At 40.8% G+C, this 24,007-nt stretch overlaps 1 protein-coding gene across 1 annotated transcript in view; it reads right to left on the minus strand.

Moving 5' to 3' along the window:
- The window catches only part of ANO4 (anoctamin 4), a 387,697-nt gene that overhangs the window by 130,330 nt on the left and 233,360 nt on the right, over positions 1-24,007 (minus strand). Inside the window, exon 8 of the mRNA XM_090041055.1 lies at positions 3,175-3,275. Coding sequence (XP_089897181.1) covers positions 3,175-3,275 — 101 coding nt within the window. The remainder of the gene's footprint in view (positions 1-3,174; positions 3,276-24,007) is intronic.

Here is a 24,007-nt window from a genome sequence, read left to right on the forward strand (position 1 = left end):
CCTTGGAACTCAGCACCAGCGGCAACTGAAGAACCCAATCCTTCCTTCTGCAGAGTGCTCCTGTCCTTGGTGCTGGGTGCAGGGCCTCCCAGGTTTCCTGGCATGTCTTGTTGCAGCTTGGTACCAGCGGCAGCTGCCAAAATGTGCTGGGCAGCCCGGGAGGCTTGCAGAGGCAAACCGTAGAAGGAAGAATTAGGCCCCTCAGCTGCGGCTGGTGCCAAGCTATGAGGGATCTGATCCTTCTTTCTATGGAGCGCTCCTGTCCTCACTGCCTGGCACATCTTGCCAGCTCCTGCTGGTGCCGAGCTCCAGCAAGATGCTCTGGACAGTCCAGGAGAGTTGTGCTGGGCAGTGGGGACAGAAGTATTCCCTAGAAGGAAGGACTGAGCCCCTCAGAAGAAGGATTAGGCCTCTTCTTTCTACAGAGCCAGGTCACCTCTGATTGGCTGCCATGCACATCCCCTCCAACTCCTTGCTGTTACCATGGACCTTCTCTCACTCCCAACCCTAGGCTTCCAGGTGAGCCCCAGACTGAGTCACCATGGCATGCCTGACAGCCCAGCTGGCAGTGATGGGGGTGGGGTGCCATGGTGACCCCCTCTGGGGTTCTCCTGGAAGTGTTGGCTGGGTGCAGGGGAAAGTCCATGGTGACAGCAGGGAGTTGGGGGTATGTGCCTGATAGCCAGTCAAGGATGGGCCCCACTCATTTGCCCTCAGCAATATCTCGCACACTGAGAGGCATGTGGGAGTGTCCCCTGCTTTCTAGTCTCAGCCACTGCAAGCATCTGTATGTTCCTCCCTCCCACTGAAGGGCAAATGTGTTTTCCTTTCACTCTTGATCTAATCTACGCAGCTTAGTGAAACCCATGTAAGTTGGATCAATTCTGCCTCAGACTTTTTGAATGTCTGTACTTAAACTTGGAAACTAGTTCCTTGGTGTGTTCAATTAAGCACTCTGGAAATAGAGGTAACTAAAACTAATGGGCACTTCTGAAAACAAATTCTTTTAAAGTTATTTAGTATAAAAATTTTCTATGGGAACATTTCAGTATGCCTCTCTTTTGTAATTTTATAAATATATCATATACATTACTGGGTTCCTGTCTTGCAATGACTGTTCAAAGAATAGAGATGAAAATACGCAGCATGTCAAGAAATCATTTTAATATCTGTATAGATTTGCATATATTCTGAATTATAGTAACATTGCTGTCTACTGACACTTCTGAGCAGTATGGATCAGGAAGGTCCAAGTTTTCTATAAAAAGTAAAATTTGGCTTCCTGCTGGATGATGCTCTGATTGACAAGCAGGAGCTATTACCATTATATTTTGGGACAACTTCATCCCATGGTAACGCCAATGGCATCAAAAGATTAACTTGATTTATAGCTTTCATGCTTTTAGAAATGAAAAATTAGACTCTAAATATCCTGGCAATTTTTTCTCCTTTTTAACACTACACATGCACATAAAAGGGGAAAAAAGAGTTTGTCTTAAAATGAAAACTCTAGTACATACAAGGCATGTTTACACATGTACAGGAAACCCTCGCTATCCATGGGTTTGGCATTCGTAGTTTCAAATATTTATAAATTTATATTCAATTATAAATGCCAAACCCACATTTTAAATACACTTTATACACCTACAGAAGCTCCTTGGGAGCTCCGTGCTTGCTGCTGCTGGGCTCCTGCCACTGCCGCCGGAGCTGTGACCACCCCCACCTGATGGGGGCACTGTGTTCATGAATGCAGACTGCATTTATAAACATAGTGCCTGATGCACGGATTTCACCATTTGCTGGGGATACGAGAACGTATCCCCCACAAATGGTGAGGGTCAACTGTAGTTACATGTACCTAAACTTAATGCACCTTTGTTTAAGGTGCATTAAAGCAATTTAGGATGCCTTAGTGTGCATTAAAGTGATTTAATGTGCATTAAGGTGCATTATATTTAAGCTCATATAGCTAAATTGCATTAGCCCACGTATAGCCATGTTAATGACCATTAAGTGTCTATACGTGGACTAATGTGACCTAGCTAATCACACCTACATTTGGTATTTGGTACTTGCTTTAAGCAGGTATCAAATTGGTGGGATTAGGCCAAAACTGCCATTTTTAAGGTGCATTAAGGGAGCATACTTGTGGACACAGGGTCTTCAGGGAACTTAAAAATGGTGATTTTAGGCTAATCCTGCATAAAAGGTCCACATGTAGACAAGCCCACAGCCTGATTTCCTAACAAAATACAATGGTCTATAGCACATAACGGTATTTCTTTCTTCTCAAAATGAGAAAGGGACATCCATAAAGTTCTGGGTACAGCTTTCATCACAGATCATTCATTCTTTGCATATTTTGGGTCTGATTCTCTTGTTTATACCAGGATAAATCAGAAATAACTCCATTTAGATCAGATGTAATTCCCATTAAGTGTGAGGAGAATTAGGCCTTCTCAGTTTAGAAGCTTGGAGAGTTCAAGTGAAGTCCTTAATGTTGTTTTAACAGAGAAAAATAAGACTTTTTTAACATCAAAATTGAGATCTGTCATACAAATCATATTTGATAAAAAGATAAAAAGCTGTATTATCAGATGAAGTTAATTTAGCCACCAACAGCATACAATACAATTTCTATTCTTTCTCCAAAGACAGAAGCATATTTACTATCTGAATGCCATTCTTCTCTTAGATGGGATACTTATTTATATTCTGTCTATCCCTTATTTTATACTATAGAACAGACAATTTACAGGTGCCGAACATACCAGATACGTCCAACAGACATGCACCTTCTGTGCTGCCGTACGTACCTGGATCGTCTCGACCTTCCAATTTCAATGAAATGTCCATTTAAAAAACAGCAGCGCACGAGTATGCAGGGGGCTCCAGCAGTGAAGGGGTTAAAGGGCCTAAGAATAGAATACCCCATGAAAAACAGCAGCGCTGCTACAGGTTGCCTTATTTTAAAATTGATACTGTATGGAAATTGCAGGCATTAACAAGAAATAGCAATGCATATGGTATCTCTGTCACTCTCTTCAGATTTTCTAAAGTTGTGAGACAATTCACAGAATAGCTTTTCTGCATCTATTTAATTTTAGTTCTACATTATCTTTACAGCAAAGTTTGAATATGGAGGTTAACACAAAATTTATTTACACCTACCTGAAAGGCATTCTTACATTCATTAGTTCTGCATATTTGCCTAGGACTTCCCATGGGGCATGAAGCTTCACAAAGATGATGTCACTGTTGGTTAAAGATGACTGCAACAGAGAAACAAAAACCCCACCAAGACTTATTAATGCTTTCAAGTCAAGTGAGGTCTGAAGAACAAAGGACCTTCTGCCTCTGTCATTTCTCTACTCCCATTTGCCTTACTCATCAATTACAAGAAACTCCCCTTTCAGCCAGTACACATGTACTGTGTACTGTTTTGTTTTTGACATTAATTTGGTGATTATCCTCCAATGGGCCATATTTTCCTCTAGAGGATCTTGTCCACTACAGAAAAGCCATAGACTTATCCTCATGACTTTGGGCTATCTGTTGTGCCAATGACCAGGGAAATTCTACTGACTATAGCGTATGTGAGGATATTCTCTCCATCCTAACTGCTGTGGTGCAGAGAGGGCTTTTCATGGACTATGCATGCTGAAGCAGATGTCACCCTAACAAAACTGTATATGGCAATGCATGGAAAGGGACAGTAGAGTGAATGAGACAGAAATCCAGCTTGACTGGCAGTAAAACTGATTAAACTTAATTGTTACAAAGCTGTGAAACTCCCACAGAATTACATTCCATAACGTAATTCATGACAGTCACACCAACTATTAAAACCCACATGCCGGATGATTTCACTGTTGATATCTTTGCCTTTTAGGGACTGGAGTATAAGCAATAATAACAACCCTAATTCTAAATTAATGCAGTTTAATATTGGTTTACTGTGAAGCTCCAGTAACTCTAGTGCCTTATGGGCATGTCTACATGTGATACTACATTGCCATAGTCACATGTTACAGTGACATAGCATCCACGGGTGTCTACACATGACCAGCAGCTACTTCACCATAGTGGTGTGCTCTCCTGTTATAGCACACCACTACGGCAAGTAGCTACTAAAAATAATTGTGCGCTTGTGTGTGGTGCAGTATGGGTGGTTACTGTGCTGTGCTTTAGTATTTTGGAAGTACTAAAGCACAGTCCAATAATAACATTGTCATAGGGCAACATGTAGATGCACCTTATGTGTGGAATAGAGATATTTCAGTTTTCTAGTTTTTCCTTCTGTTAGCCCAATAGATGTTGAAATGTCAGATAGGTGCCAGTGTGCTATGGTAGTTTGTGATATGTGACAGGAGGATCAAGGGTTCCAGAATTTAAGGAATATATGTACTTCTTCCCTTAGTACAAAAGAAAAAAAATCAATACAAGAATAGCTTCCCCCACCCAAACAGAATATAAAATCCTTTATAACTGAGACACACAAAATATTTACAGGCAAAATGTTATTGATCCTCAAGAAAAAGTGGACAGAATAAAGAATCTGATAGCAGAAGAGATTTTTTTTCCAGCTTGAAGGTTTGTTTACAAAAATACTGCAGTTATTTATCTGGTCTATGTCTTTAGCTGACAGCATTGTGCAAAATATTTTTACATTAAATGACATACTAGCAACACAATCCCCAACAAGGTCTGAACACAAGTAATTAAGAATTGTTCCTGATTTTTATGGCTTTTGAATATACTTCAGGTGACAGTCCATTTGGGCAACACTTTTCTAAATCTGACAAATTTCAAATGTCTTCCCTGGGGAATTTTGGCAAAGGGGTACACAGAGAATAGTATTCAGCTCTGCTGCATAAGATGTTTTCTGCAAGCTAGCCCTGAAAAGATAAGATGAAGCCAATGAACAATGGATGATACTGAAACACAGAACTGGATAGATGCTCATGGGCCACTGAGTCCGCTTGCCAGCATTTATAGGCAATTGTTCCCCAAAGGACTCCTCCAAACCACCAATGCAAGCCTTCACCCACAAGCAAAAAAGCGTAATACAGTTCCATGAAATATTTTACCTAGGAATTGTTAAACCTCATGTACAAACGGACACTGGGTCTAGGTACCCATTAATAGCATGTGGAGAGGCATGGAACTTGCTCAATGAAGTGAAACTACTCCTAATTTCCCTTAAATTTGGTGACTGAATTCTTTCAAGAGGCTAATGGGAACCCTTTCCACTTTGATTTGAACACTACAAAACTTAGCACTTGAGTTGCAGAAGCATGGCTGGATAGTCTGCTATTTCATGTCAGACGATTATGATCTGATTTTGATTTCTAAAATGTTTAATGGTTCCCTTTCCTTGGAAAACTGAAAAAATCTGTAAGTGCTCAACACAGATTTAACAAAATACTTATTATATAAGCACTGCTTTTCTAATACCTTGTAATACTATCTAATCAGCTTTCAATCTACAGTAAATCTAAACAAAATATATTTGGCGGCGCTTCAGTCTTCTTCGGCGGAAAGAGATGATGAGTTGTAAAGTTATCAATATAGAATTCAAATTCTCATAGGGTTATGAATAGTTAACATTCATGTGGGGAAAAAAGAAATGCTAAAAAAAGAAAGAAAAGAGGAGAAACAACACTATATGGAGAAATAATTGCATGAAATACAGGTTTTTCTATGTTGAAAAGGAAAAGTAGGTGCCAATAAAACATCTGAAAGAAAGTACCCAGTAAATTATCTTGTTACAAAAATACTTAAATGGCTGGCTTCTGTTAATCTTCTCATTTAGATAAGAAATTAAATACAATATCTCTCTGTTTCTAGATGCCTCACCCATGCTTCATCTATAGTTTTCTCTCTACTATGTTATTAGTGAGTAGGTGGTTATACTTAGAACATACTTACAGAGTTGCAGGGAAGCAACAAATAATAGGGAATATCTAATTCTTAAAATGGCTTTGTATTCTGTCCTTTCAGATTTTCTATCCTCCCTCCCCCCGCCCCTTTTTTTTTGCAAAAGACAAAGCATTTCTTGATTATAATAACCAATCTCAACACAAAAGTTTCCATTTTATTAAAACTTTGAAGGCTTGTACCCCCATAATTTTTCTCCTTACCAGCATTTTTGTTCTGGCTGGTTAGGCAGAGTTTACCGGGCTTAGTTTACAGTTCTGGTGATTTTAACAGGACATCCAACTCCTTCATTTAGATACCCAGACTGGCACATAGACATGTTGAATCCTAAATGCTATGTTATTATAATGTAGGACTGGTGTGTCCTACTTCAAGGCCCACATGTGAAAATGGAGTTTACAGTCTCTTTTTTCCCAGTTAAGTTCAGAATCCTAACAGCAGGGTACAGCACAATGGTCAAAGGTTCAAACAAGGGGAAGCATTAGCCGTCTTCTTCAAATGAGGGGCGACATTTGACTTCTAAAACCTACATACAAAGAGAATCTGTAAACAACCCTTTAGCGTAAGCAGCACGTACCACAGATTTCCAGACAGATGACGCCTGCAAGGAAGTGTTTAACATCTCTTGCATTCTGAGTGCACACATGTTGGGATTAATTCCCTTCTGCTGATTCAAAGAGGTACTTCCTGAACCTCCCTACATCAGCAAGGCCTTATGCTCATGAGAGGTATTCAGCCTCAAGGAAGGAGAGATGGCATAAGGATAGGTGCCTCCCTCAAGGTTTCTGCTAGGTAAGGGACACTTCTAGTCCTGCTGGGGCTTCACAGACGGTCCACTGGTAAAAAGTTTGTCAGGGATGTACTGAAACAGTTAACTTCTGGGCGGCCCTGGGCACAAAGCCCCTTCCCGTGAGTACAATCTTCAGGCCATGTTGAATCCCTAGAGCTTGCTAGTGGAAGAGAGTTGCCAACTTATTTTCACAGATTCATCCTCCCCTCCTCCAGTTTACTTTCCATGCCAGGGAACCCTGGGCTTCAGTTTATGCCAGGGAAAGCCATCATCAAGCAGACTGAATGTGGGTCTTTTCCTTTATTATTACTTAATATAAAATTACCTGATCATTGTTAACAAGAAAAAACAGAGATTATTCAAATCACTTGAATCCTCTAGCTGCTGGTCTAAAACAATGTATTGTACCAGGAAATCTAGAATTTTAAAATACATTTTTAAAAAGAAAATGTCCCATTTTTCTAAAGGGCATGAAGGATTTTGCTTATTAAAAAGTTTGGAGCAGAAAAGTCATTTTTTCTATGTTGCTTACACAAAAAACATAAGGCCACATTAATCCCCTCTGCAACATAAATCAAACAATATCAATATAGGTGGACAATATGCAGCAAAATGATGGGGGAGAAGAAGAAATAAAACATGGTAGAGGAGTTCAAGGACAGGCCAGTAAAACAGACTGGCCAATGGTAATAAGAACAAGATTGAGAACAAAGATAATACTTGGATCTAAACTAGGATATTAATCCCTGCAATTTACCACCATGCAACAATTACCTGGCGTTCAATGTAGTCTCAAACCAATGTTCAGCGTAGTTAGTAGTTTTAAGCTTGTCCTAGAGGAAAGGCATAAGCACTAAAACAGATTTCCCTCTAATAATCTGTACTGCTTTGGCAGTCACCAGAAGGGTCAGAAGTGAGTCCACAAGGGCTACTTGAGTATAAACCTCTGTTGGGGGGCGAGTCTTGTAAAATATTTGAACTTCTCTTTGGAACAGAATAACTAGTTTTGGGCCAAAAGGGCTTTCATGTATACTCAACATTTCCAGCGTAAGGCAGACATTTTTCATGAAAAAATGTTCAGCCAAAAATGCAATGAGAAAACAACTGTTGGTTGATTTTTTTTTCCAACCAGCCATATTTATTACCCTTTCATTTCTAGAGCTACTGCTTCCAGCTCCAGCTTCTCAAACGAGCCAGTGGGCGCATCAATATGAGACCTTTACTGAAGTTGCCTAATTAGCTCTGGAATGAATTCTCAATGTCTACATTTGTGGCCCTATTAGGCCGCAGGGAACTAATTAACTTTACCACAGGTTACTACTTGTAAACATAAATACTATGCTGTGGTGGTGATCTTTAGTGAACAGCAATGCATGTGCAGATGCTGATGGGCCTGGCTGGGGTACGAGGGTACGTAAGTGCAGAGCTGCTTGATGGCTAGCCCTGCATTGTAGCATCCTGGTGCCACTGTCAGCCCCTCCACAGCATATTGAGCCAGGTCTGAGTAGCCCCAGGCTAGCAGACTGACCCCCTGGGCCTCCTGCCAGCCAGGGCTGCTCTGATCCAGCTCAACATGCTGCAGTCCTGGGTGCACGTTCAAACATGGCGCTTGGGAGCAATAAACTCCAGTGTTCTGTGCACTTGAGTTTATTGCTCCATGATAATAGCAAGTGTAGATGTATCTGGTGTGATGAAATTTGCATTAGCCCCTGCTTAGATTGTACCTATCTAGGTCTAATGGGCTTCACTCTCCAGTACCATTAACACATGATTCTCCCAAGCCTTATTTTCTTTTAATTGGTAAAAGGGACTGGCTCAAAACTGAGCTTCTGTAATTCATGGAAGTAAAATATAGAAAGTGTTTGATAATTGCATAAAGAACCTTCCACAGTCTACATCTGATATGTGAAATCTTTACTTCCTAACCTTTCTTGGTTTTGTTAATTGAACCTTTACAAGACTACATCATCCTCATTAGGACTAGAATACATTTTTGTTCTCTAGGTGTACATTTTGCTGCCTTGCCTTTTGGATAAAATTGTCTTTCTATTTTAATAACACAATTCATGCCAGCACTTAATTTCTGAAAAAACAAACCAACCACAAACCTGATGAAGAAACTGATCACAGTCTTTTTCTCCAATATACATATATCCACACAGGTACAAAGTGAGTCAAATAATAACTGCATGTGGCTCCTTCATTAGTTGAGATCTATTATACCAGCAGCTGGACCCAGAAAAAACTTGCAAAGGATAAGTTTCTGTTAAGTTTTATTTTTGTTTTATAATTTTAAATTTAGGAAGCATTCACAAAATGGGTCTTAATGCCCAGCTAATATAATGTTTGGCTGCTAAACCCAAGTACACATCTGCAGGTGTTTCAAGTCCACAGAAAATATGTACTGCTGACCAACCTTTGTTCTCATTAAAGTCAATACCACTGGTTTCAGTAGAACCAGAATGATCCTGACATTCAGCACTTCTGATGGTCCCTCCCTTCAGGGATCAGGGAAGGGGATTAAGGACCCTGATGTGGAAATTTCTCAAATAGCTTGCTATCAACTGCATTTTAAGTCATAAAACTTTGGAAGATGCACTTTAACAAAAACATTATTTGGTTCCAATGGATATGAAGATAGGAAAAGAGGTATCCACTTTATAAATCTGGAAGATGTTAATATGATATCTCCAATCAAAGTATTATCATTCTTTTATCTTCCTTGTAACTGTTGCGTAGGCACCCGCAAAAGCAATGCAATTATTTGTGTGTGTGCGTGTGTATAACAAAGGGGAAAAGAAAGACAGACTTCTCATTAAAGTATTTACATGATCAGTATGTAGAGATTGGTATAAAAAAAATCAGTGTGGCTATCCTTTTTGTACCTCTCCCATAAAAGAAAGAGAAGAAACGAAAAGTATCCTGGAATTGTAAGAGGAATGAGATATAGATCACAGGCCAGGCACGGCCTGGTACCTGGGGTAGCTGCCACGCATGGGAGGAGTGGTAACTTCTGGTTGCCACTGTGCCAGCAGTGTGACTGTATGGGTCGTGGCAGTTGTTCTTTCCTGCCCTTTGCAACCCACACCAAGTTGCCCTGGTCATCCTGCTCTAGTTATGCCACTGGTTCCAATATATAAATAAATAAATAAGCGAATATAGATTTTTCTGGGTGCTCAGGCACTTTCAATTATTACAAAGAGATACAATTACTTTTGTTGAGATCATCATGCAGCAAGGAGGAGAAAAATAGGAGACAATATTGGCAAGTATTTGGGCCAGAGGACCACATAGGGAGTGTGGGTGAGGTGCTGTGGGCCAGGTCAGAGCCTTCCTCTCCCCATGACAGCTCAATAAAGCTCCCTAAGTGGTATTCCAGCCCAAATAATTGCCCAGTCCTGGGCAGAGAGATCAAAAGTTAGGGTAACCTAACCTTTGTTCCTCCCTTCTCCCCCTCCCCCATCCCAAGTCCCCAGTATGTGGCCAGGTCAGGCAGAAGCCTCACCAGTTCCACCCATGTGGCACATTAAAAGGAAACCTTTTAAGATGATTAACACCATGAGCTGGTAGGCAGGAATACAGCATGGTACCACCCAGCCCAGCTGTGTGCCGGGGACTCAGCTAGGGACAGACATTCAAAAAGCCGGAGCCTGAATTGATTCAATCTTTGCAGGTTAGTCTAACCTGCCTAGGCTGAACCAATTTGCAAGTGTATAGACATTCCATTTTTGCCCAGGAAATGTAGGCACATGTCTGCAGTGGCTCAGCCCAGAAGCCAGGGGGTGCTAGAGCAGCCCTCAGCTGTAGGGAAGCTGTGCTGGGTGGGTGTGACCAGCCCCAGCAGTAGCCACTCCCCCACTCCTGTCACCGGAACAGCAAGTGTGAAGGGACCGTGACATGGGCAGCTGCCTCTCTCATGGTTTCCCAGGGAGTGCAAGTCTCTTCCCAGTGGAGGGCTTGAACTGTGGGCAGGGGTGGGAGTGGAGTGGGCGGGTCAGAGCTGCCACACACTGTGTGGGGTGAGTGGTGGCACTGGGGCTTAGATGGGTGGCCATATCTCCCCAAGCTCTCCCTAGTGCTGTTTCTGTTCACTCTGCAGTCTGCGGCAGCTCTACCCACCCTGCCCTGCTCCTGTCCGCAGCTGCCCCTGTCATGGTATCTGCCCCCTGGCTGATCCAGTGGCAGCAACAGGAGCATGGCCAGAGGCCAGCCAGAATGCACTCTTTAGGAGAGGGGGCCAGGAGGGGGATTATTTGTCTGGCAGACTGGACAGGGAGGGAGCTTATTACACTGCTTGCCCCATGAAGGGAGTGATTGGCAGCAGTCAGGACTAGCAGACCCTGGCTGTGGTCCCTCAGGGACAAAGGGGGAATAACGCCCCTCTCTGCCTCAGAAGGCCAGTGTCTGGTGATATCCCCACTGTTGCTGGAACAGGTAGGGGGGAGCACCAGATGGACAATGTCTTGGGTCTGTGCTGGTGAGACAGGGATGGGAGGAATTAAACCTCCTCCCTGGCCAGTTCACTTAAGGCTACTGCTGGTGCTGACCACAACCCCACCACTGGAGCAGTGAGCAGAGAAATGCTTGTCAGGTCTGTGCTGGTGGGACAGGGGAGAGAGTGAGGAATAAACCTCTTTCATTCTCCGTTTGCCTTAGGAGGGGCCAGCGTCTGGCCATGCCCCAGCACCTGCAGAAGCTTTTGTCCCTGCCCGCTTCTGCTCCAGCTAGGGATCAGAGTGGCAGGGCCAGCCCTGCTCCATTCGAACAGACAGCACAGCCCTGCCCAGGGCTGCAAAGCATGCTGGGATGCTAGGGGACTTTGGTTTAGCTTAAACCAGGAAGGGGATTGGGACAGAAGTTCCATGAACCGCTTTGAGCTCAATCAGTTAAGTCTGATACTACATTCAACCAGGTTTATCTCAAACTGTTTTTGGCCATTTTGAAACTGGTTTATGTGCATTGAATTGATGTTCTGTTACAGGTTTAATCCAGTTTGTGATCACTTAAATCAGTTTATGTATGACTCTGTCTCTAGCCAAGGAGGGTCTGCAGGGAGAAGGGGGCTGGGCGCTGTGAATTATCTAGACCTGGCCAGGCCAGTTCCATGCTGTGTCCTCACCTCCTCCTTGTACCCCCTGCCCCTGCCTCAAGTCCCTGGCATGCAGCCAGGCCAGAGCTGCACCGTGTTCCCACATGTTACTTTGGGCCTTGTGCAGCTGGTGCAACTCCTGCCCAACCTGGCCACATGCCAGGGACTTGGGTTTTGACAAGAGCTGTGCCAAAAGCCAGGGCAGCTGTAAGTCAGATACAATTCTCCTTAGAGGAGCAGCTGCAGGCCAGGTAAAATCATTTGGCAGGCTGGATATGGCCCATGGTCTGTATTTTGCCCACTGCTGCTCTACATCATTTCTTGGAATTAAATAATCCAACTAAATACATATTCCACTTTTTCCAAGTATTATGTTGTTACATCAACAGAGTAGAAAAATAAGCTGTGTTGAGAAAACTAACTGGGGAAAAATCCCAAGTATACATATAGTATTGACCTAACTAAACTGTTTAGCTTCTTTATACATAAAGAGGAAATGCAGATCAGCAGACAATGCTCTAAAATTAGATGAAGGTTGATGTGCTGCCAATATCTTTCAAAAACATATACATTACTGGATTATTACGATCCTGTCAGTTCCAGGGAAAATATTACATTATTATATTACATTATTATTAGGACATTGATCCATAGGCAGATCGATCAAAGGAATCTAATAAATAACAAGCATCAATATCTTAATAAATATCTTGAAGAAAATATTATATTTTTCAGTACAGTTACAGATTTGAAAAGCAAGGAGAATATAGTACATCCAATTTTTAATAAAGCCTTTGACTAGCAGATAAACTGTAGAGAAAATGCAGCATTGGATGGATAAAGATACAACTACAATAATTAAAAAATCCTAACCAATAAAACAAATCAGTAATTATTAATAAAGTTACCTTGAGATAAGAAGAAAAATCAGCCGCATAACTATATTTTAAAATAATTTATTGCCACAATGAAGCTGACAAGCAAAACTGGAAAATAGTAGGAAACATTGTCTTTACTTTGCAAATATTTCCACTGAATCAGATCCAGTGGCACTAACAGCACTGGAAACTAATGTGCAAACAGACCGGTGCTTGTGTTCAAGCAATATGTCACCTAGCCCTGCACAGAGAAGGTCTCAATGACATGACACCTTCCTTAAATTCTGACAACTGCTGACAAGCTCTCAAGATATCTAGCACCATTTTTAACTGAAGAGTTCTCAGCAATGATAAAAGTTGGCAAACTTCCCCTATTACACACAGACCAAAGACCAGTTTCACCAGAAAGTTAAAGTAAGCTACTTGAATTGAAACAAGCAGGCTCTCTTTACTTTGATCTCTTTACTTCAGTCTACCAGGAAGAAATAAGATTTGCAACCTTGAGGGGTAGGGACAAGAATCACCGGCAGTTCCAGAGGAGCAAGGTACAAGAGAAAGGAAACCTTTTAATTTGATTAACACCACGTGGATGCACCTGATGAAAAGACTGAATCTTAGAGTAAGAAAATTTACAATGATAGAAACCTAATCAAGGAAACAATGCCCTCTAACTTGGATGACACTTTCTAGAAAAAAAAGTAAAACTGGGTGAGAGACAAACAGTCTGAGGGGAGAGATTTGTACGGTGATGGTGCAGGAATCAATGGTTTCACTGCAACAAGCACTGAATTATTAAGTTTTAAAGCACAGAAGACAAGAGCCTGCAACAATTAAAATCAACTACCTTTAATTGGCATTACTGGATTTATATTAGTATGACAGACTTTTCTGTTCCTTTGGACTGGAAGGCATTACAAGAATGTGAAATATTAATTATTTGCATTTTTTAAAAAAGGCATAACCCCATAACCCAAATGGATGTAAACACCAGAGGCTTGTTATTCACCTGCTGACATAATTATTGGACATAAAACTGATCTTTTCTAGAAGCAGCAGCATATATTTAATTTAAATATTAAACTTTAATCTTTACATTTTGCACAGTGTTGCCTGTAAGTATCAAAACCTTTTATGTGATAAAATTAGGGCAAAATCTCTCTCATGTGAACTATTTTTCTTTTAGAATCACAGATAGGAAACATTATGTTCTACAGTTGTAGCAGATTTATCAGATGACTTTTTTCTATGATGTATGCCAAATATAGAGTAAAACAATACTTTATCGTGTTAGATTTATTTCACATTAGCTCTTTTTTGAAGCAGAGAATACTTATACTTAATGAATTGCCTATTACATATCCATGGCAATTTTAGAAGCATTTCAGATGTGATTGAAGAAACAATGTTTAGCCATTGGAAAAAGGCAATTTATTTTCTCTTATATATTTAACAAAAAAACCCCGCAGATACATTAAAAAGTGCAGGCATTTATTAGAGCTTTATGTGAGAAAGGAATTTAGCATGTTATACCATAAATATGTAACAAAGGAGAGTTGAAACTGAGGGCTCCACTTTGCAACCCACTGAAATCAACAGGGATGTGGATCTACTCTGCACGGAAAAGCTTGCAGGGCTACAGCCTTAAACTTCCTTCTGACACATGGCATAAAGAGTAAAGCACCTGAGGTCCATTTTGACTGCGTAGCAACTAGGGGTGTGCAAAATGAGCTGTATTCGATTCAGATTTGGGATTTGGCCCAAATTGGGGACAGTGATTCAATTAGTTGACTGGATCACTGTCCCAATTCAATTCAGCCAAATCCGAATCTGAAGATTCAATGCTGATTCGGGAAATCAGTGATTCAACCATAGACACAGCTTTAAATGTTTTTTTCTACATACCTCAAGGTACCAGGTACAGTTCATGAACACTGCAATGGTGGGGCGGATGCACCGTCCCACAGGAGTGTGGGACCCCCCCTCCCCAGCTTGCTTGGCAGTGGACCTGGAGGTGGACTGGGAGTAATTCTGGTTAGCCAGAGCGATTAGCCATGGGGGTACCCCAGGTGCCTCCCTAGACCCAGGAGGCACCAGTCACTGAGTTGGGGAGCAGCAGGGGGGAGGGGCGGGCGCCTTGTGAGCTCTGCAGTGGACCCGAAAGTGCTTCTGGTCCACTTCATAGTCTGCTGCTGAGAGTGCTGGGGACCCCCTGCACCCCTCTGGGATGGTCCATCTGCCCCAGCATCTCAGCATTCATGAGCCGCTTGCTACCTTGAGGTATGTAGAAAAATGTAAAGCTGTGTCTATTTCCAAATCATCAAATTTCTCCAAACTGATTTGGAGACTTCTGATTTGATTTGGAGAGATTAAAGGGTCTCCTGATTCGATTTGGATTTGGAGTTTCGGCTGCCGAATTGTTCCAAATCTCCACCGCATCAAATCAGCAACTGAAGCTTCACACAGCCCTAGTAGCAACCACGTCTCAGACTTACATCAAGACACCATGAGCTCACAAATTCAAACCTCTTTTTTTTTTTTAACGTTGCTTTCAACACACAAAAGAAGACCAAAGAAGATTCATGAGGTGGTGCTCTTTGAGAGCTGAAAGATGGTTGTGGAGAATGCTGCCTTATACACAGCCATCAAATTCTTCTCTACAAAAACACCAGGAGGCTGAGGGAAAACATATATCTGTTCTCCTTGCCCATATATGTTTTTTACTCAGAACTTTACCCATCTTGTCACTAGTACATATTTTGCCTCTGGGATTATTGGATTACTGAAGAGCTGTCTTCTAACAGTTCATCAGAAATTGCTTTACTTGCTATGTGCCAAATCGAAAGACTCCTCCTGTCTTATTCAGTGATAAGTAAAGATGGCAGACAGGCATTCCTCTTTCCTCTTTATGGGAAGTGGAAATGGTCTTTTAATAAGGCTGCTTCAGAAAATTTCCAAAAAGCTCTGACATACAACCCACCAGTGCTGGAGAAACTGCAGCGATACATATATATAGAATGGTAATTTCAAAAGCTACTCTGCTATCAATGTCTTTAGGTATCTTAATTTATATAACTAAAATTACAAATTATAAAATTATAACTTAATTATATAAATTAAGATACCTAAAGACATTGATAGCAGAGTAGCTGTTGAAATTACCATTCTTTCAGGATGTGACACCATTCCTAAAATGATTCTAAAGCTACATAAGTCAGGGGAAAAAATAATGTTTTAATTTAAATCAGGAGGACTCCTACTTAAAAAAAAAGATTATTTTTCCTCAATACCAAAAACTTAGTTAGTGCTTTTTAAGATTTCTTAGTGAAGAACTGAAATACAGGAATCAACACGAAACAAAGAACAATTTAACTTAATGGCCAGTGCATTAATCTGTATTACACTTTCAAGCTAACCATGACAAGGAAAAGTTATGGTCCAAAAGGAAATTTTAAAAATCTGCTAAATTAGGCATGTCTTCAGTTGTCTTTATTTAACTGGGCTCAGGATGGATAATGTTCAGCTTGTGTACATACCAAAATACCTAAATATGCAAAAATATATTAATTTGTTAGAATAGTTTTGAAAATAAAATACTGATGATTCTGTAGAAAGTCTTGACTTTTCTTAAATGGACTGTGTAACCAGATTTTAACTGGAGACAAAAGAGAAAGCTGAAGTACATATCTTTAAATATAAAGGTGGAAAAAACACAGAAATTAAAAATAATTACATGATGTGCTTTCAGTTAAGCTACGTTGCTATATGATAAAGACAAATCCTTTGAGCTTGTGTAATTTGTTGTAAAGCAATATTATTTCTTAGCATGATATGATACCAATTTAACTACAAGAATCACTACGCAGCATCCTTTCATGGTGTACCTACTGATATTATACATCTAATATAAAATATTTCATATATGGCAATTTGATCTGTTTTTCAAGTTTGAAGCTTTCAGATGCAAATTTTGTAGGGGTGGCAGTTAGTCTTAAACTGGGAGAAGTCAGTTTGAACTGTGTCTTTTTGGCTTGAGGGATAACAATATCATAAAACTAGGTAGTTTTTGGTCTTCTCTGATTGCTGATAATGTAAAATAGTGAATTTTATGTTGAGCTTGATTGTATTTTTCTATATAAATTAAGTTCCTTGGTGAACAAGTACAATTCATGTGATAAAACAAATATTATGATAAAGCTAATATTTTCCCAAAAGACTATTTTATTTTTCCCCAGAAAAAATTCTCAAGAGTTCAGTCTTATTAATTAGAAGCTCCAAGTTAACAACAGTTAAATTGCTAATCTTAGAGTCGCCCTTTTAGATGTCTTATATTACCTGAAACAACACTGAGATTAAAAAACTAATTCCTTATGGACTTACCTTACACAATAAAATGTTCCATGATTGGCAACAAAATTGATTAGAAGCCTTGGAAACATGATTTATAAGGAAAAGCTGAAAGAACTAGGGTTATTTAGTCTGGAGAAGAGAAGATCGAAGGGGGATTTTATCACAGTCTTCAGATAACTGAAGAGTGATTATAAAGTGGGTAGAGGTAATCTTTTCTCTCTGGGGGTAGGACTAGAAGCAATGACCTCAAACAGCAACAGAGGATATTTAATAGGGGTGTGCGTCATGCAGAATGAGCCATATTTGATTCAGATTTGGCTTTGGCCTGAATTGGGGACAGTGATTTGATTTGTTGATTTGGATCACTGTCCCTGATTCAATTCATCCTAATCCAATCTGAATATTCAATACTTATTCAGAGTATCAGTGATTCAGCTATAGACACAGCTTTAAATGTTTTTTCTACATATCTCAAGGTACCAGGCGGCTTATGAATACTGAGATGCTGGAGCAGATGGAGCATCCCAGAGGAGTGCAGGGGGGTCCCCAGTGCTCATGAAGGTTGTGGTAGTGGGGCAGATGGAGTGTCCCACAGGAGTGTGGGGGCCCCTCCACATGCTTGGCAGTAAACCAAGAAGTGAACTGGAAGTGTTTGATGAACCCGGCTTGATGATTGGTCATGGGGGGATCCTGGGTGCCTCCTCAGAGCCAGGAGGCACCAGTCACCAAGCCAGGAGTCCGGGGGATGGGGAGGCACTTGGCATGCTCCCCAGCAGACCAGGAAGTGGGCCAGAAGAGGTTCTGGTCCACTTCTGGGTCTGCTGCTGAGTGCACTGGGGAGCCCCCCATGCTTCTGTGGGATGCTCCAGCATCACAGCACTGATGAGCTGCCTGTTACCTTGAGGTATGTAGAAAAAACATTTAAAGCTGTGCGTATATCTTAATCATTGAATCTGTCTGAATTTCTCCAAATTGATTCGGAAGTGTGACAGGGGCAAGCTTTCATGCCCAGTGCAAGCACTGGCCTGTCCCCTGTCTATGGGTCAGCCACCTACCCCTCTCATCTGCTACGCCTTGATATAATAATATCCATGTAATAATTAGGCGGGAGGCTGCCCATTATACACCCCAATATTGGGGGGGGGGGGGCTATCTGTGGCTCCATTCCACCCCTACACCATGGCCAAAGCCTCACAGATGGCATCTCAAGCAGTCAACTCAACTATCTCCTTCACCCATTAGCTGTGGCCCCTTCCCTGGGACCTTTGGCTTCCCTTTAAGCCCTGGCCCTGTCTCAGGCCAGTCGGGACCCTGAGCTTTTCTGCTGTATATGGGCTTCCCTGATGGTGGGCCTCTGGCCCTTTTGACCCCTATCGGGGTCCTGGTGCCAACATTGACCAGTCAGGTCCCTCAGGTTAGGTCTAAGCCTTCTGACTGCACTCAGGGATCGGGGTCCCCCATTCCCAGCTCAGGTGCTTCACAAAGTGTACCTGGCCCCACGGGGTCACTCATCCCAGCAGGCTCAGGTAATCTATCTATCTATCTATCTATCTATCTATCTATCTATCTATCTATCTATCTGTCAACATAATTCCAATTCTCTGCTCCCTAAAGAAAACAATAGAGCAAATTTAAGGTCTCTGATCTCTTTTTCAAAATGTCAGATGATCTGGATCCAAGATCTAGGATACATTAAGGATTATCTCTTCTCCAGGACCTTCTATCAACCTCAACAATTCCATTTCTCAAGAAGACTGGAACAGGTCTGTCACAACTAAAGCCTGTCTGACATAAGATTTTCTTGGGGACAGGCCCCCAAGCTTGTGGAACTTATTCCTACAGCAACCAAGAACAAAAGCTGGATTAGATTTTTCCCCAAAGAATAGTTTATATATCCTTACAGATGAGGTTTCGGTTGCAATGAAACTGGTAGTGAAGTTATTGGAAAAAATGTTGGGGGTGAAAGTCATACAGATGCCAGAAGAGGTTTTTCTGGTCCCCAACATTCCAGCAGTTTAGGACAATTGCCCAGTATGTGCAAGACACACTCAGATCAAAGAGGATCTGAATCAATGTATGTCAGCTCTGAGGAACTGATGATAATGCCCAGGATACAAAATATTCTAGTTTGGGCTGCTTTCGCTCTCTTCTGCTGATATCATTCCACTTTGTATCATTAAGGACTTGGACCAGTAGAACCTAAATGCCCCATCTTCTACACAAGTACATTAACCACCAAGGTATCTTGTTACTCTCTCTCTGGCTCAATTAATATTTAAACATTGTGTGCAAAATACAGCAGCTCCAAAATATTCTAACAGCTACTGGTTAGGACACTTTCCAGAAAGATGTGACATAGTTGTTCAAGTCCCTATTCCGAATATGACAGAGAATGTAATTTACATTTAGTCTCCTCCATTCTGAGTGGATGACCTATCCATTGGGCTACTGAATATAATGGGAACTGCCAGCACCAACAGTTTTATGAGTTTAATCCATTTATTCTGCTTTTATGACATGCTTTGTGTTGAATGGAACATTGTGTTCAGCCCACGTTGAAACTGCAGGGGGGTGGAGGTTAGTAAGGGAACAAAACAAAAATCAAGGTCAATCTAAAGTCACTTTTGTTTTTAAATGTTTCAGCTCAGTAGCTAGACCAAAAATATCAGTTATTATTTGCAAAGCCCTACTCAGGCCTACCATAAAGGCCACTGTGTGCCAGTCCCAATGCAGCATGCACTTCTACCTGTCTTTCCCTAAAAATTATACACAGAATGTTGACTCGCTGACTACCAAAGAAGGGGAAAAAAAAGCAGGAATGCAATTATTCCTCACTACTCCAGGACAAAAAAAGCAGAATGTCGACAGACCCCTAACTGAAAAGCAAGAATTTCCTTTTTAAATTGTCTAATTTTAGACGCTGTTCAAATGCTAAGGAAATGGGTATAACATAAGAATATATATCAAGGAGAAAATATGAAGTAGATGAACTGTAGGTACTGGGAAGTTAGGTCTAGAACATTAGGTTTAAAAACATCTCCTTGATTTATTTATGATCTTTTGGTACTTTCATGAATATCTGGTTTCATTGCCTTAAAATCAGTGAGTTAATCTATATGTGCAATTAATGGGAAGAAATAAAGTCTGGCATAGTTAGTGCTGAAGTACACTGCTCCTGGGTGAAGCATCTAGATGTGCACCTGGGACAGCTGCACTTTGAGTCAGGGTGGAGCAACCCTGGGATGGCAGCAGATATGGGGTCAGCCCTGGGTTCTGGGTGGCAGTGTCAGATGGTGGAGGGGCACTGAGGCACAAGGGTGCTGAAGTGTGAAACAACACTGTTTCATTTCAACTTCCATTTTGCTGTTTCGATGGGACAGTGTTTTGTTTCAAGTTTTGTTTCATTTTGGAAGCACTGTTCCATTTCGTTTTTTCAAAACTGTTTCGCTGTTTAAACTTGTAGGTATGCTAGCCCCTGCTGAGGCCATGAAGCCTGCCAAGTTTCAATGGGTGCAGGTGTTTCTGGGAAACTGCACCTCAAGCTGCTGACAAGCAAAACTTGTGTCATGTGTGACTGTGTGTGTGTGTTAAGGTGCAGCTGTTTTTCAGTCCCTCCCCCAGAGCACTGGGATTGGAAGGGACCTCAGGGAAGGATCACAGTCACTGGCCAGCTACACATGTCAATATGAGAGCAGTCCATCCCCACTCTTCTCCCTCCCTCTCCTTACTTTCTGTTTCCCTGCAAACAAGCCCAGCTTCAAAACTCAAAATGTTTAGAAAGTTTCTAAACATTTTGACTGCCCTCATTTCATTTTGAGGCCATTTTGAAGCCTTTTGTTTCATTTCAATTTGGCTATTTCAAGCTTGAAACGAGTCAAAATAGCATCTAAACAAAACACCCTGAGAAATTTCACACAGCCCTACTAGGAAGCAGGCAGTCCCCGCACTTCAGCACCCTCATGCCCCAGCCAGCCCCTGTCACTGTCTATATGTTCATTTTAGTGGAGTTAATTAATTTACTGTGCCCTAATACCAGTGTACATGTAGATGATGATGCTTTACTGAGGAGCTAATTAGTCTACTCCGCAGTAAAGCACACATGTAGAAGCATCCACTGACGGGAAAAAATGAACGTTTGTAGGTAAAAGTAAAAACAACTAAGACCGTGACAGTATTTTAGTGCTTACTTTTCACAAACCTATCACATTCTCTGTTGATATAGTTTCAAGATACTTTAATGATATCTGTAGGTGGTATTCAGTTCAGGATAGTTTACTGGTAGCACATGCTTATCATTGACAAAATGAAACTGGTTTCCCTGTTTCAACTGCAACTGTTTTTTAAATCAAATGTATTAGGGCATGACAAACAAGCCTTGACTTTGAGAAAGTGATCTACTTAATTCATACAAGCACAATCCAATTTACAGGGAGCAGTATCATTAACGTAACGGATTTATGTTTTTTGTTGTCAGTATTAACTTGCTGGTGGAGCTCCTGGGAGTTGCTGTTGCTGATGTAATTAGGTAAAATACATCCCTAACTGGAACATGAAGCAGTGTTAAAACCATGTTTGCATGATTTCCAGAGATAACGTGATCAGCCCATATTTTAGTTTACAAAAGAATCAATCACATCAAAATTCCTAGGCGACATAAAATACCCAGTAGCTTAAATACAATGCAACTTGACTTTAGAAATGCTAGCTTGTGTTCCCAAAGACAAATGATATTTCATTGTAGAATACAAACACATACTATGAAAACACACCAGTAACATAGCCAGGATCTGATGATAAATATTTAGGGCATTATCACGATGGCCTTTGAGCAAGAAATGACAAGAAATGTGCAAGTACCCTGCCCAGTTCACTACATGTCCCTATCAGATCCAAACATACCACAGCCCAGGTACTATATTATAGAATTTCAACCTAATTTACATTACCATAGTTACAGATAGTAGACAACTATGTCTCTGCTGATCCTAACTGCGAAGTCTGTGGCCAGTTTGTTTCTGGATTTGTACCAGATCTGGTAAAGGGGTTAGGAACTCTGTCCACCTGCTATGTTAAGTCAAGCCAAACATATGCTTTTATGAGTAGACAGTCTACAACAATAATTCTAAAACTTTTTAGGCTCTAGGCATCCCTTAGAAAATACAAACTCTTAATTTTCAATCATTTTTTACTACAGAAAAATTACGGAGCAATTCTTCTGTTGCAAAGATCTTTGAAAACCCACAACAGGTCAGAATGTTTTTACTGCCATTGGATTCCTATTTTAAATCTCTGGGTTCATCTTGCGAATTACATTTGCACCCCTAACAGTGATAACATTGCGTGGCATCCCACAGCACTCTTGAATGTACCTTGGTTTAAAATTTGCAAAATCACTGGTCTACAATGAAGAAGAGGCCCACTACATAAAAGACATAATTTGACTCCCAGACCAACTTGAGGAGCAACTTCTGATTAGACCTTGGTGAAAAACGTTAAAAAAAAAAAATCAAATCAAGCCAAATAGAAAAAAAGAGGTTTTGGTTTTTTGGCAAAAAAAGAAAAAAGAAAAGAAATCCATTCAGTCCAAATGTTTTACTGGATACAAGATAAAAAAAAAAAAGTTTTGTTTTATTTTGGGGTCATTTTTCAGCCAATTTTTAAATTAAAGTGCCATTTTATAACAAAGTATGTGTGGTTTTGAAAATGCTGAAATGTTTTGAAATTTTCAAATATTACCTCCACTCCTCATTTTTTGCAGCTAGAATTATTTGCCAGATCCAACTCAAAATCAAGAATAGTTCCAGTTCTGCTTCTGAAGCACCATTTTCAGTAAATTTGCTATTAACCAAAAATGTTCAAGCAAGTCTAGTTCTGGCATGAGTAGCAACACAGATTTGCTAACACAAACATGGGTGCTTCACTGCCATTCTCTGAAGTGTGAAAGTACAAAGAAACATTACTTTATTTTACATATTGTGATGAGGTAGGCAGGTAAATCCCAGGCTGGGAGCCACTTCTTTTTTAGTTCTTTTTTTGGTTCAGTGATGTGGTGCAGATTGTCCAGTTGAACACCAGGATAGAAATTCAGGTATCTGGGTTGCATTAGGACTAGCATACAGTGGCCTTTATGGTAGGTCTGAGTAGGGCTTTGCAAATAATAACTGATATTTTTGGTCTAGCTACTGAGCTGAAATATTTAAAAACAAAAGTGACTTTGGATTGATCTTAATTAATTTTTGTTTTGTTCCCTTACTAACCTCCACCCCCCTGCAGTTTCAACGTGGGCTGAACAAAATGTTCCATTCAACACAAAGCATGTCATAAAAGCAGAAAAAATGGACTAAACTCATAAAACTGTTGGTGCTGGCAGTACCCATTATATCCTGTAGCCCAATGGACAGGGCACCCACTCAGGATGGAGGAGACTCAATCTAAATTACATTCTCTGCCATAGTCAGAACAGGGATTTGAACAACTATTACAGTGACAGGCACTTCTACCTATTACAGATTAGGTAGAAGATTTGGAAATAGATGCTTCAGTGCATTTCTCCTTTCTTTCTGCCAAATAACTCTTTAGAAAAGTTTTCTTCTCATTTCAGTGGATGATCTCTTGTTGGATAACTTTAAAGAGACCTCATGCTCACATCATTTAATGGGAAGCTAGCCAAGAAGTACATTCTTTTTTTTACCTGTCTGCCCTGACTTGACACAGCTGGCATCCACATCCTGCAAGACTGTCTCTGGCTTCCTATTAATACTTTCTTACTTTTATCTTTCTTTTCCTCTTTCCTTGCAAGCCCTGGAGTGCTCAAACTTCTCATATCATTTTCACTGTGTCTTTTTCCAGAGGAACACTTCATTATAAATACACACCATTTCTACTTTTTCTTAGCATAGTTGAGAAATAGGCCATGATAGAACCTAAATTGACATGAGGATTGCCCAGAAGGCTATAAGT

The sequence above is a fragment of the Crocodylus siamensis genome, chromosome 4 (genome assembly GCF_052110815.1).
Source record: "Crocodylus siamensis isolate JL-2025a chromosome 4, ASM5211081v1, whole genome shotgun sequence".
Taxonomy (NCBI): Eukaryota; Metazoa; Chordata; order Crocodylia; family Crocodylidae; genus Crocodylus; species Crocodylus siamensis.